This window comes from Colletes gigas, unplaced genomic scaffold (genome assembly GCF_013123115.1).
Source record: "Colletes gigas isolate AHSC1104 unplaced genomic scaffold, ASM1312311v1 Colletes_gigas_Sc00040, whole genome shotgun sequence".
Taxonomy (NCBI): Eukaryota; Metazoa; Arthropoda; class Insecta; order Hymenoptera; family Colletidae; genus Colletes; species Colletes gigas.
In genome coordinates, this window is record NW_025106669.1 from 924230 (window position 1) to 939857 (window position 15628).

A 15628-nucleotide genomic window follows, 5' to 3' on the forward strand; every position below is an offset into this window, starting at 1 on the left:
GGAAAAAAAATCACAAACAAGGCCAAATATTACTAGATAGTAAATCCCCCTTAAATGTCTATTTTTCTACCGAAAAGTAACCGTTGAAATTTCTCTGTTTCAGAACATTGAAAATTTTATGAAAGACGTGTACAAGGATAGGTATGGAGAAGACATTTCCGACGATTCCGTGAAGAAATTGTATTCTGTGGCCGTGAGCATATTTGCGATTGGTGGTATGCTAGGTGGTTTTAGCGGAGGAATAATTGCCAACAGATTTGGCAGGTTTGTACGATATCGTTGCATCGCGTTAACGCCGTAGATTGGTAGGCCTGTGTTGCCAGATGTCGCCAGTAGCGCGTTACGTTCGAGTATTAACACGTTCACTGCCAGATCAAAACCGTGAAATGTTGATTTCACACCATTCTAAGCTACCATAAGCTAAAATTTGTTTCACCAATCTTTGTAACCTCGTTAACATTCACAAATTCCATTCAAATTTATTTCCTTCGACTTGAGAATTCATTTCTCTAGTATCGTAGTAGTTAAATCCCGTCACGTTGGCAGTAAAAGTGTTGAATAACGAAACGTACCGGTTGGTAAACCTGTTACATTGCTCCGTGTTTTCTCGTTCACCGACAGAAAGGGGGGCTTACTGCTAAACAACGTGCTGGGCATCGTGGGGGCGTGCCTGATGGGTTGTACAAAGATTGCTCACTCATACGAAATGTTGTTCTTTGGACGGTTCATCATCGGTGTGAATTGTGGCTTAAACACCTCGTTGGTTCCCATGTACATATCGGAGATAGCACCACTGAACCTGAGAGGCGGCCTAGGCACGGTGAACCAGCTCGCTGTTACGGTGGGTCTCCTGGTCTCCCAGGTGCTGGGCATCGAGCAAATCCTTGGAACGAATGAGGGTTGGCCAGTTCTCTTAGGGCTAGCTATCTGCCCTGCGATTCTACAGTTACTGCTGCTTCCGGTTTGCCCTGAATCACCAAGGTAGAGACTCCCAACGTAACCTCAGTAAACGCTACCCCAACTCTATCACCGTAACTAGTAAAGAACTCTTAGCATTTTGGCTCGTTACCATTCAATTCTCTGCCCCAGATATTTGCTCATTACCAAACAGTGGGAGGAAGAAGCTCGCAAAGCTTTGAGAAGGTTGAGAGCCAGTAACCAAGTGGAAGAAGACATAGAAGAGATGAGAGCTGAGGAACGTGCTCAGCAAGCTGAATCTAGAATATCGATGACAGAGCTCATTTGTAGCCCTACGCTGAGAGCTCCTCTTGTTATTGGTGTGGTCATGCAACTTTCGCAACAGCTTTCAGGCATTAATGCTGTAAGTAGCGCTCTGGCTAGAAACTCGATGCAAATTACCAGGCCATGGAATTTGAATTTGTACGCAATGTGTATCGTTCAAGTTTTGGGGGATCTAATGACCCGTAAACTTGTTCCGTTCCAGGTGTTTTACTATTCGACAAATTTGTTCACTAGTTCTGGTTTGACAGAGGAGAGTGCCAAGTTTGCAACCATTGGCATAGGTGCCATTATGGTTTGTATGACGTTAGTATCCATCCCGCTTATGGATAGAACAGGAAGACGTACACTGCACTTATACGGTCTTGGTGGCATGTTTATCTTTTCAATATTCATCACAATTTCTTTTCTGATAAAGGTAAGTCGAACTTCCAGGAATCCCCAGTTACGAGTGTACGCACTGTCTTTAACACTTAACTAAATTCTAACTGTTCGTAACGTCGCGTAATAACAGTCATAGAATCTAATGTTAAAAGTTGAAAGTCGATGGGGGAATCAGGGTTGCCTAGGGCGTGTTGATTACACCACCAGAGAACGTGGATTTGTATATAGCTATATCTTTGTGCTTTGTCACTTCCATGCACCTTGGCGAAAGGTGTATCTAACACTTTGTTCACAGCTGGAGTGCAGCACTGCACCGACAGTGAGAATTTTATCACCATTTATACAAACTTCCATTCAGAAAACTCATTTTAATTTCTCCCCCCAAGACATTCATGTAACTTTTAAGGTCTACTCCCGTTCCTGTTATTCCTTATTTGCATTTCAGAATTTACAAATATAACTTGCAATTTTTCATATAAAAAAAATATTAACGCGTGTCAAATGATGCATGCACTCTCGTTTGCTTAGGCAATTGCTTGATAATTGTGCTTCTTAATTACCCCGTTCCCCTCCCCCTCTTCATTAACGGCCTCTTTCGTGACTGCCTGGAGGAGACATTTACTTCCTTTGTTATTAGTATATATTCTATCTGGCTCAAACCTGTCACCCTTTGTGTCACGTTACATTTGTTCGAGAAACGAAATTTAAACTCTTTACGCAGTAAACAAATCTTTGCATCTCTTACGTCGAACGTGATCTACTTTACCGACCGATAGCCGATTAATCCAACCGCTATCGGTCGGTAAAACAGTCGATGAATACTCTATCGGTCGGTAACTGTTGGCCGGTAAAACAGTCGGTCGGTAATGTGTTAGAAACGAAAAAACACGAACTGCTCAGAGGAGCCACGAGAGCCAATGACCGTGTTCCTCGTGTCGTTCAGCAAAACCAGCACAATTACGTGTACCCTTTTCAATGTAAAGGCGTAAAGTGTCGTGCGTTTTTACCATTGTCGTTTGTGTTCACTATGAGGTCCAAGGAACGTGTCCTGGGTTACTCCTTCCGTTGAAAAATAGAAAAGTCATGCTTCGTTGCTTAAATGAAAGATATTAATTGTACATAAACAGAGCACGTTCGCATCGTTGCAATCGCATCATCGCCTTGACACAGGGTTGAGCTGCACAACTGCATGCTGTATTTATCAGTTTCTCTTTAAGTTACCGTAGAATATTGTATTTTAATCCTGAGAGTAACTCCTCCGGCTGCTCAGGAAAGGAGAACACTATTCTACTGCCTGATAGGAGTTTTTCGGTTATGTGCAGGAAATGATCGACTGGATGTCGTATCTGTCGGTCGTCTCCACCCTAAGTTTCGTGGTATTCTTTGCTGTCGGGCCTGGTTCTATACCTTGGATGATCACAGCCGAGCTGTTCTCACAGGGCCCTAGACCTGCCGCCATGTCTATCGCGGTACTCGTCAATTGGATGGCTAACTTTTTGGTTGGCATTGGTTTCCCAAGTATGAAGGTAAGACGCGTTAAACTTCCATATTTACACTTACTTCTTCCGCGATCGAGGACGAAAGTACCCATAAACCCCATAAAATAAATGACGTATCGCGTAAATCGCGTTAGAAATTTTAATTTTAATTGTTGAATAAGTGGATCGTAATAAACTTCGTTGCTCTCGTAAAGTATGAAGGCATTTATTAGATATAGAAACACTATTTTGAGGTGAAACTTGTGAGGGTTGATGAGAGATGGAAGAAGAAAGGAGAGGGGAGCATTTTATCTTGTTTTAGACACTGAGATAGTAGGTAGTCGATTAAGTCGAGCACTTGCGAGAGAAACGGTCCCCCTAGCGGCAAGTACAGGAAGCAACCCCACAAACTACTATATTTTAGCAGTTCTATAAGTCCTGTTTTCATAAATTGAAAGAAACAAGAGTAATTCAACATATACGTTAAAAATATGTAATACACGAAGAAAAGAAATATATTTATACATTTACAAATAACCTGAACATTTCATAATAGTCGAACTGTTTCAAAGAAATAGAAAACGCATTAAATGAATCCTTTTTCCGGAAACGTAATTTAATTGAAAGTATACAGTATCAAGGTAGATACTCTAACGCGTTAACGATTAGAAATATTAACACTAGAAAGACTGAAACTTAGTATATACCTATATTGGCCAAAAGCAGTCAACATGACTGCATCGTGAAAGACTAACTAATGTGTAAAGAAATTTGTTTAAAATTAATTTTTAATATTATGGTATAATATTATGAATTTAGGGCGCAGAAATAAAATAAACAACTTGTTAGAACAAGTATCACTGCATAAAGATTCGAATAACAAGTACTACTTTAGCTTATTGAGAAACTGCAATTTATCAATAGGGTCTGGGTTAGGTCTGGATTAGATCTGAGTTAGGTCTGGGTTAGGTCTGGATTAGATCTGAGTTAGGTCTGGGTTAGGTCTGGATTAGATCTGGGTTAGGTCTGGATTAGATCTGGGTTAGGTCTGGGTTAGGTCTGGATTAGATCTGGGTTAGGTCTGGGTTAGGTCTGGATTAGATCTGAGTTAGGTCTGAGTTAGGTCTGGGTTAGGTCTGGATTAGATCTGAGTTAGGTCTGGGTTAGGTCTGGATTAGATCTGAGTTAGGTCTGGGTTAGGTCTGGATTAGATCTGGGTTAGGTCTGGATTAGATCTGGGTTAGGTCTGGGTTAGGTCTGGATTTATAGATAACCTTATTCCCCCAGGGAATAGATTTATTTTGTTTTAAATAGATTTAACCCAGACCTAAACCAGACCTAACCCAGATCTAATTCAGATCTAATCCAGACCTAACCCAGATCTAATTCAGATCTAATCCAGACCTAACCCAGATCTAACTCAGATCTAATCCAGACCTAACCCAGACCTAACTCAGATCTAATCCAGACCTAACCCAGACCTAACCCAGACCTAACCCAGATCTAATCCAGACCTAACCCAGACCTAAACCAGACCTAACCCAGATCTAATTCAGATCTAATCCAGACCTAACCCAGATCTAATTCAGATCTAATCCAGACCTAACCCAGATCTAACTCAGATCTAATCCAGACCTAACCCAGACCTAACTCAGATCTAATCCAGACCTAACCCAGACCTAACTCAGATCTAATCCAGACCTAACCCAGACCTAACCCAGACCTAAACCAGACCTAACCCAGATCTAATTCAGATCTAATCCAGACCTAACCCAGAGCTAACTCAGATCTAATCCAGACCTAACTCAGATCTAATCCAGACCTAACCCAGATCTAGGGTCTGGGTTAGGTCTGGGTTATGTCTCGGTTAGGTCTGGGTTAGGTCTGGATTAGATCTGGATTAGATCTGGGTTAGGTCTGGATTAGATCTGAATTAGATCTGGGTTAGGTCTGGGTTAGGTACGCCCAAATCGACAATTTATCATGTACTTGTATGTTATCATGTGTTGGTAATCGAAAAAAAATGAAAACTGTTATTTCAATAGAGAGTCGAACTGGTCATATAAGAAATTTACTAAATTCAATAATAAGAGTGATTTGATTATTTAAAATTTCCCAAGCAGTCAAAATGACTGCTTTTGACCAATATAGGTATAACACATATACCGGAAATGAAGGAGGGAGGAGGTAACTACAATTATTAATAAACGCATTTATATGTTGTGCAAAAAGTCACAAAATTCTAAGAAATTGTGTCATTATATACATAATTGTTTTTCTAATTGAAATTAAAAAGCAGTCAAAATTACTTCCTTGGGCAATCTAGTGTTAAGATCGTTAAATTTCAAGGAAGATATCACATATTTAATTGTTGAGGAATTCATATTCCGCGCGGCAATGAGCACGCGACCAAGTGGCGCCACCTTTTTAGCACATGGCGTTCCGTAGCCGCCATGATCGGCACGAGCTGCGTTGTATTTATTCATATAAAGAGATTAATATCAAAGAATGTGATATCAGTTCGTGTGATTACTGTGTGAACACTTCTATGTTCCTAGTGCGTATTTCCTGGAGCGTATTCTTTATATTTTCTACATTAATTTTTGATACTATACTTCAATGCTAATCTTCTACGTTCGTCTGTTGCAGTCTTGCCTTGAAAACTACACGTTCCTACCATTCAGTGCATTCCTAGCCATCTTCTGGATCTTCACGTACAAGAAGGTTCCTGAGACCAAGAATAAAACATTCGAAGAAATTCTAGCTTTATTCAGGCATGGTAACGACAGGTATGCAATCAACAAGCCACTTAATACCATCCCTAATACGTATAGCAAATCACTAGGTAGATAATCTTCAGTTTGGAATCCCTTTTCTTTTCTGCTGATTTCTATTATGCGTATTACACGACCCTGCAGGTATATTCTTCGTTTTCGAATTTTCGTTTGATTTTCCTTTGTTAGCTTAGTTCCTAAGCAAAAGACTTTGTATCTATCGTTTAGTCCAATGCTGATAACGCGTGATAAGAACATTGCATTTCACCAATTCGATGCATGGATTACTATTGTCATATCCGTCCGGCCGTCTACACTTTATCGATGAAGCAAACATGCGTGATATTTGAAACGTTCATGATTTTGTTCGAAGAGATAGAAGGTTAGGAAATAAATGCACGTTTATACTCATTAGCCAATGAATCTCTAGAGATGTTTATCGTGCGCAAAATACATAAATAATTGTGTACAATTAAAGTAGTTACTCGTTAAAAAGGTTGGAAAAACACGGTATAGTAATTATCTTGGACAACAAGATATAATATTGTACGCTATCGAACACTTTGAAAGGAAATCTGTAACGGGCTTTCTATCGAGCAACAATGCTGTCAATTTTATATTATATTGACCATATCGCACCACGATCTTTGATGCTACTTTTTACGTATTAAGTAGATGAAAGTAAATTGCGTTATTCTTTCTAACAAAAAGAAGGTCACTGCTATCGGTTTAATGGGGCACTCATCTGTGATAAATTGCATTCGATTTCTTCTATATAGTAGACATTTAAGAACAGTACTAATCGATTTCACGATTTCAATTGCAAAGTGGGAGTACTAAGAGGATAAGTGGATAATTTCCCAACTATGAAAAAGAAAACATTTCGTTCAAATATTATTACTAGAGCTACGAAAACTGTTTAACCCTAAAAGATTGATCAATTTTAAAAAATTATAGAAGAAAATAGAACTGTGATAAATATTTCTGTCGACTCTTCTTGATGTTGAACCTAAAGTCGTTCTCTACAAATTTTGTGGCCTTTTTTTAACAAAAAACAGCTTCGTAGACATTAATTACATCTATTTTATTTTTGGTTAACAATTTCTATGATAACGCTTCCCTTATGTTCTCAAAAATTTAATGCATTTTTAATCTTTGATATTAGTATAAGACTTCCTTCAAAAGTACTGTTTATGTATTCGGTTTGAACGTATCTAACAATTCTTCTGCGACGCTCTTCAGGTTTCATTATTTTTGTGTTTATCGTTTCAAATAGGCAGATACGGTGACTAATGCAAAGGCTTCATGAAATTTAACGATAAACTGTATCAGTTTTTTGTAAAGTCTTTTAAAAGATCAAAAATCACCTGAAAAACATCATCGAGCATAAATTTCATGAAAAGACTAGGAACGAAAGATTATATAACAACATTTCTCTTATTCCACAACGTAGAATGCTTTTAGTCTTTCGAGACCTCGCAGATTCTAATTTAAAACCCCATTTTTGAAGAAACTGTGCTTCGAAGCTTCTAGCTCTTCTAAATTCATCAATATTCAACCATCGTTCCAGCTACGAACAGGTTTTTCCAATCGCAATGAATCTGCTAACGCAATTCTCCTTTCGTAAGGTTGTTAACAATGACACGTGATACCTAATCGCAGAAAAATCCCTTCGATCTTAGCATCGAATCCATTTTGGTACTTCCACTCTACAATTTCATAGAGAAAAGTAAAATGGCGTATCTGGAATTTCGCTTCGCGTGTTAGAGTTTGATTAAAAAGAGTGTCGTTGCTTCGCAGACTTTGAGAATACACAATATTAGATTTAACGATTGAATCTACCAGTCTTAACTCTGTAGCGTAACGTAGATACGTATCAGCTGCAACGTTTGAGATTATGTATACCATGGTGATCGGTGCATGGTTGTATAGCAACAGTTTATCGTTTATACCGTCGTAGTATTGCCGATTGTTCTTCTCGGCGTTTATGTTACACGAGACAGAGTTTTTTTTGTAACATAAAGAAGGTACAACATTGTTTTCGTAGATTCGCAAATTCTAAAACGAACGATCGAACGTTGACAGAAATTTGGAACGAAAGGAAACGAATTCTCTTGTTTTACCTTCGTCTTTGTGATTTATTTTACATTTCCATAAGTATTACAAATATATATATATATATATATATATACATATTCGTTTGTAAAACGTGAGCTTGAAGCTTTATAGTTTGTTACTGATTTCTGAGAAGCCAAAATGGATATTATATTTATTTGTTTAGCCTATTGTACATGTATTGTTTAAATAAATCGTTACTTAATGGTTCTGGTAATAATTTTTAAGTTAACTTCCATACTATTACGATGAGAATTCATGAACATATCGTAATTGTGCTTTCTATGTTATTTCGGAGCAGGAGCAGCTTACGGGACAGCAGACTCTACGGGTGAGTCTTGACAATACGTTTTCCCTGTTACTGTGGTGGCTTTGTTACGATACTTATATCGAATTTGTCAGACTTGTTCTTTTTACTGCATGGGAGATCGGTTATCAAAGACACCACTAGTCGTCTTTAAACGAAAGGATTATTTTTTAGCTAAATTTACAGCTGCTTTTGATTTAGAGCAAAACTGAGGATTCGATCTTTTGCTTTGCGTAAAAGATAATCCTGTACCCCTGCCTATTCGAGCGACTACCATAACTTCTACGGTCTAACAAGCCTGGGCATGTTGAAACATCTTTACTCCGCCATTCTCATGCGCTGTTATCAGGCTAAATCACAAAGAAGGATAAGATCCATAGTTGCATGAATGACTCCGTTAAGATAAACTGTAATTTTGTACGTTTTTCTTTTTTGCGGAGGATACATTTCACAGTTTCTAAATAGTTCTTCCAGGGCTATTATGTGATCGAATACCAATGCTTTTAGCGTAACTGTTCCTGCGACCTGTTTGGTAAGGTCATTGTTACTCCTACATAACAGCCCCGACTACTCGATTAACCCTCCCTTCGGAGCCTTGTATTTTACAGCATGCTCCTCTTTTTAGTCTACCAATTATAACCCGATATATGTTCAACGACAGATTTTCAGTCTTGGAATAATTTTTCATGTCGATATAGTTGGCACGAGTTTTATGGCGCTGTACTATGCGACTGCATGTTAGTGCTTACGTTAACTGTTTTGGCGTACGAACCATTTCTAAGTAATAGATATATAACTTTGTTCGAATAGGCGAACGCAGAAAGAGCTTTGCATTAATATTCTTACCCATGCGTAAAACAAAGAGACAGAAACTCCGAAATGTGTGAAATATTTTTACGGAAGCTTTGGAAGCAGTTTTGCGTTACAAACTCGCGAGCCATTTTCGATATTTGTTTCTATTGTTTCTTATCGATTCTGCTGGAAACAAGGTTTTGCCGAAACATTCGATGAATCATCAGCTTCTGATTTAGCCCCGGAATTTTCTTCAATTTGTTCGTTAATAACAGCCTTACGCTAATTGATAAATGATATAGAGATTAGTATAAGGGCCATTTTTGTATTTATGATCGAATGAGTGCTGTTTATAAATTTTATGACTGTGTATGTTTGACTTTTACGTGTCAGTGCATCTATGTGACTATCATCGATATATCTATACATATACATATATTTAATATTCGTAAATCGCTTAGGCAAACATGAGAACCGAGGACATAACATAAATTTCATATTCTTTATAATTGCGGCTTGTTCGACGCCGATACACGATGATCGAGTCTGAGTTGAGCAGACGAAATTATCGAGTATCTTTAAAATCATTTTGAACAAGCTGTGCACACAAGGAAGTGTTAAAACAAAATTATTCGAATCGATAGAGAGTCTGTATTTTCAACGTCCATTAAAACGAGACTTTAAAAAGGTACATATAATGGAAATCAGAGATATTTTATCGTGTCTCTGGAAAATTCTATTAACGTGTTTCTGACGGTAAAGCGGAAGGTAGTAAGGCTGTTGGAATACTCGAATATTAGTAACGTTCGAAACCGCCATTTTGTTAGTCGAGACTCGGTTTTCGAGCTGAGCCGAGTACTAGATCTTGGGTCTCCCTAAATCGTTTATTTCTGATGTTTTACAAAAAAGGAACATAATTTTTGAGAATTTAATATTTTCGTAATCTTTATTTAAACAATCATGCATTGAGAATTTAAAAAAAAATAGAAAAAGATTTCTTCTTTACCGGTTACGATATGATAGATATTATTATACTCCATTTTGTTTTTTTTCTGTTCTATTTTCTATGATAAAATGAACACAAAATACATTGAAATATCTTAACACTTTACCGACCGGTAGCGGTTGATTAATCGGCTATCGGTCGGTAAGCGTTGGTCGGTAAAGAAGTTGATCAATACGCTATCGGTCGGTAAGCGTTGGTCGGTAAAGAAGTTGATCAATACGCTATCGGTCGGTAATGTGTTAAGTAAATAAAACCAATATTCATATCGTCCATGGAAATATCAAAGAAATTAATCGAACGCTCGAGTACTCGAACAGCTCTAGTTGGGTAGACGGCGGCCATTTTAGAACAAGCCGCGTTCCGAACGAGCGTTCTTCGAAATCCGTTGGGGGAATTACGAAAACGACCACATTTGTTCTCAACGTAGGATGCATATGTACGTTTTTGTTTTTTTCTTAGAGTAAAAAAGCTTTACTTTATACGTACGACGCAAAAACTAGGATTTCTCTCTCTCAAAAAAAAAATCGACGCACAATCGATACACGAGGCTCGATGGCCATGTAACATTGTTATATTGCAGGGAAGAGGAGCTCGCCACTAACTCTAGCAAGGAGACCGTCCTATCTGACGCCACCACTGCCAACCATACCCACGCTACTGACAAACCATAAAACTAATTAACTGAGAACGATTTTTAAATCCGTATATCGTATTGCCATTCACTGAAAAATGATAACTACATTAAATAGAGTTCTCGTATTCGGTCGATCTAATCGAATAATTGTTATCGGCAACGATATAGCATTTACTCGTAGCACAAAACTGCTCTAAGGATTATTGTAATCGATGATTACGGGCCGTTTATGACTCAATTTTTAGAACACTCGTTAACTAGTATATTATATTTAAAACGAATATTTCGGCATCACCGACAAGATCATACACATACGTATATATAAATATATACATATATATTATATGTTGTAAAATAAATCTGTTTGTTTATTTAATTCCCGGTTTTAGTTCACTTCCATTCGTACGCGCAACTTTAACGCGCAGTTTTTCATTTGTTTATTTTTTTATAAAAATCTGTTAAGATACATATATATATATGTTACCGTGAATGACCGAAATTGGAGAATGTCAACTTTCACCGGTGAATGTCAACAGATATCAAATACGTCGGTGAAAGATCGAATATTTCATTACATTGTTGTACATTCGGACCCTCTCCGGTGTGTGTCGACAATCACAGATATGCTCTGGTGGACGTCCAAAACAGAAGAGTCAAAAAACAAGCGACTGGCTCTCTCCCGCCAAATCCTTTCTTCTGCTCGGAGTCGATCAGCTTTGTCAGTCTTATGCAAGCTTTGATAACGCGAGCAACGTTTTCTTAATTTTTTCCCCGATACCCTAATTTATACTAAATGGATACTGCAGTAAATCGTGATCTTTTTCTAACCCAGACCTAACCCAGACTTATTCCAGACCTAACCCAGACCTAACCCCCGTTATCAGCGATGAATTGGTCTGGTTAGGTCTGGGTTAGGTCTGAATTAAGTCTGGGTTAGGTCTGGGTTAGGTCTGAATTAAGTCTGGGTTAGGTCTGAATTAAGTCTGGGTTAGGTCTGGGTTAGGTCTGGGTTAGGTTCGAATTAAGTCTGGGTTAGGTCTGGGTTAGGTCTGAATTAAGTCTAGGTTAGGTCTGGGTTAGGTCTGAATTAAGTCTGGGGTAGGTCTGAATTAAGTCTGGGTTAGGTCTGGGTTAGGTCTGAATTAAGTCTGGGTTAGGTCTGGGTTAGGTCTGGAAGAAAAATTAGATTTTCTAATTAGCAAACTCGTCTTTTTAAGAGTAAATTAAGACCTAACCCAGACATAATTCAGACTTATTCCAGACGTAACCCAGACCTAACCCAGATCTAATTCAGATCTAATCCAGACCTAACCCAGACCTAACCCAGACCTAACCCAGACCTAACCCAGAGCTAACTCAGACCTAACCCAGATCTAATCCAGACCTAACCCAGACCTAACCCAGATCTAATCCAGACCTAACTCAGATCTAATCCAGTCCTAACCCAGACCTAACCCTGATCTAATTCAGATCTAATCCAGACCTAACCCAGAGCTAACTCAGATCTAATCCAGACCTAACCCAGAGCTAACTCAGACCTAACCCAGATCTAATTCAGATCTAATCCAGACCTAACCCAGAGCTAACTCAGATCTAATCCAGACCTAACCCAGACCTAACCCAGATCTAATCCAGACCTAACCCAGATCTAATTCAGATCTAATCCAGACCTAACCCAGATCTAATCCAGTCCTAACCCAGACCTAACCCTGATCTAATTCAGATCTAATCCAGACCTAACCCAGAGCTAACTCAGATCTAATCCAGACCTAACCCAGACCTAACCCAGATCTAATCCAGACCTAACCCAGATCTAATTCAGATCTAATCCAGACCTAACCCAGATCTAATCCAGTCCTAACCCAGACCTAACCCTGATCTAATTCAGATCTAATCCAGACCTAACCCAGATCTAATCCAGACCTAACCCAGACCTAACTCAGGTCTGGGTTAGATCCTTTCAGAAAGAGGGGCGAAAAAGTTACGGTCACCCTTGTGACGTTTTATAGCGACTGAATTACGGGGGAAGAAAATATAAATCTCCCAACATGTTCAACACTCACCATTAGTGCATGGTGAATGTCAACATTTACCGGTGTAAGTCAGAAATGAGGGTGTTTAGCAAATATTTCGGACATACACTAAGCGACTATGTGAATGTCGACGTTCACCGGTGAAAGTCGACATTCTCCAGATTTCGGTGTTTCACTGTAACATATATACTCTTGCGTTTGAATAAGTATATGTCTCAAGTCTACTACACAGGCCAGTGAACCACAAGATTAGAAACTGTGAAATGAATTATCATTTCTTTGAGAAAAAAGATTCACGGAAGTAGGTGGAACAATGGAAAACAAAAAAATGGGCGGGAAATTAAAGTTCGACTAATGGTAACTTTACAAAAGGCGTTATAACGTATCGTAATGCAAAGAGAAAGTATCGTAATCGGGGTGTATCGCAAACCATGAAATTTTCAAATTCAAATCCAGGTCGATAAAGTAAGAAAAAAAAGTTAGAAACAAATGGATATGTAACTTACGTTGACGAGTTGTTGATAAGCCGCGGTTCTACAACGTGCATGTTGAATCGATGCCCTCGACGAAGATCTGGAATGTAATAAGAGAAGGAAAGATTCGATAGACATGTATGAAGAAGCAGGAAACTTGGACAAGTCGCGTGATGTTTTGCAGGAGCATGCTAAACTGTGTGAATGCATTAGAGGGACACATACCGCCAGCAGAGAGTGCAGCCCTGATGGTGGCCGAGGAGAAGCCACATCCTGATTCATGTAAGGCTTAAAAACCTCACCAAAGATCGTCCACGTCAGCCATTTCCGTCTTTACACGATAAACAATTCTTTGAATCTGCCTGAAAAGCTAACAAAAAGTATCAAAAAGAGTCTTTTAATAAGTTATAAACTCTGAAAGAATTGTTTGTTACTTTGTCGCTTATTCCATCTATCATCGTGCATGCCATAACGCCATCTATGTATGTTTGTAAAGTTTTGTTAATTTGTAGTTTCCATTGTGATACATTTTAAATTTATTTGCGACTATTATTTTTCTGCTTTCAGTATGATTCAAAAGTGCAGAGGAATCAAAAGCGCTGATTATATGAAAAGTCAAAAATTACATTGCTGCTTCGCTACTACAAGACATACAAGTGGTCCTAGCAGAGAACAATATCACACTATATTTTTCTGTTGACAATAGCAGATTAGGAGAGCGCAATCCGAAACATAATCACATTGTAAATGACAAAGAAGCCACTATAACCATATTACAGACGTAACTAAAGATGTTAGATATTTAATCTTTACATCGGTATCCTTGTAAATTTCCTAAAAATTTTACGTTTCTAGTTTCCATTAGTCTATGGGTAAGGAATCCGGTAGAAGTTTACAATTATTTTTTAATCTACAAGCGGTGTGTCTCTCGTATTGATTTAAATGCAATTTATCATTGCGTAATGTTCTTTTTCCAGGGTGACGTTGGATCAGTATTATCCGTTAACTATCCTCAAATTCGCTGTCACATTTTTTAACTCTGTTCGCATCTCATGCATCGATCATAATAGCTATACTTGTGGCTTTCCACCATTCACACTGCTTCAGCGAAATACACCAACACACTAAAAACTTGAATATAGTTGAAGTACTTTTGTTTTAGAGCTTATATTCCCGACACGAAAATATGTGAATAATGATATAAATAAATAGCGATTGTAAATACAAGGAATTATTGTTCGTGGTTGAAAATAACTCAGTCGGCATTGTAAGCTCTATGATACGTATACATACGTATCTGTTCTATCATCTGTGCGCAGTATGATAATCTGTCCTATTGTATATCTGACTCTAATCAATCACAAGTATTCTTATAAATCAAATCGGTAGATATATTGGCTTTATTCCCACTTTAAGAACACACATATATATATATATATTATGCGCTATTAACACTGGCCTTTGTAGTAGTTTAAACGCAGGTAGGCCATTATGGGTTTCGCATTGACACAAATACGGTCCCCATGGATCTGTAAATGTAAACGCATAAAAGAATAAGAAGTTATACGAATATCAAACTTTGAAAGATTTTAAAACAAATGATATCACATTATTATTATTTTTTTATATGAAACTGTAAAACCGATTTCAAAATACTACCGCAGTTGGAGCATGAATGGTATAATGAGCATGTGCGCATGAATGTATCTTAATTTATTTAGATTAAAAAAAGAAAAGATTCTAAATAGCAACTATTGAATCTCTTGCATTTTTATTTCGAAATTTTCTTGCCCTCGAGCTTATTTATACGATTAAATACAGGAACGTAAAATAGAAGGCACAATTTCCCCCCATTAATCATCGTTCAACTGATACGAGTAGTACACATGCTTAAAATTTTGAGATCTTTCGAAACAATCATTTTAATGGACATATCTTATAGATACATTCTATATCCCTGTTATGTACACATTAATAGTTGTAAGTGATCTCATGTATTCATAATGGTGGCCAAAAATGTGTTACGATGTTTGTTTTTACAGTTCTTGCAATTAGTTGACACGATATGGCGAAAGTGTTGCTACTTTTGGAAAGCGGAGGCAAAATACATGAGACGCCTTAATTTTTATTATAAATTTGACAAATAATCTTGTTCCGGTTCTTTATGGAAGTAGTCGTACTGCTTAAAATGATCCGATGCACTGCATTTGGTGCGTTTAACTTGTATTCTTCTCTTCGGTGTGTCTTTACAGAGTTCTTTATGGTTCTCGGAGTAAATACTTTCGCTTCATCATTGCTTTTGGCTTCTAATAGCAGTACGATGTACCTAAACACAGTTTTATCAAGAATAATTGCTGCGTCGTATCAAAATTCAATGAACGTTGAAGGAATAA

The 15628-nt window shown here is 37.9% G+C and overlaps 1 protein-coding gene across 12 annotated transcripts in view; it reads left to right on the forward strand.

The window, feature by feature from the left end:
* LOC122402848 (glucose transporter type 1) overlaps positions 1-15628 on the forward strand; it is a 52705-nt gene that overhangs the window by 33711 nt on the left and 3366 nt on the right. For 4 of the 12 annotated variants that reach the window (XM_043405981.1, XM_043405988.1, XM_043405990.1 and 1 more), the window contains 7 exons: positions 104-264; positions 622-981; positions 1090-1321; positions 1445-1657; positions 2925-3149; positions 5751-5890; positions 8292-8321. In XM_043405981.1, the coding sequence (XP_043261916.1) occupies positions 104-264; positions 622-981; positions 1090-1321; positions 1445-1657; positions 2925-3149; positions 5751-5890; positions 8292-8321 (1361 nt within the window). Of the gene's footprint in view, positions 1-103; positions 265-621; positions 982-1089; positions 1322-1444; positions 1658-2924; positions 3150-5750; positions 5891-8291; positions 8322-10675; positions 10951-13218; positions 13518-13802; positions 14992-15628 lie in introns of those variants that run through there. The other 8 variants (XM_043405980.1, XM_043405987.1, XR_006259555.1 and 5 more) reach the window with 7 other exon arrangements.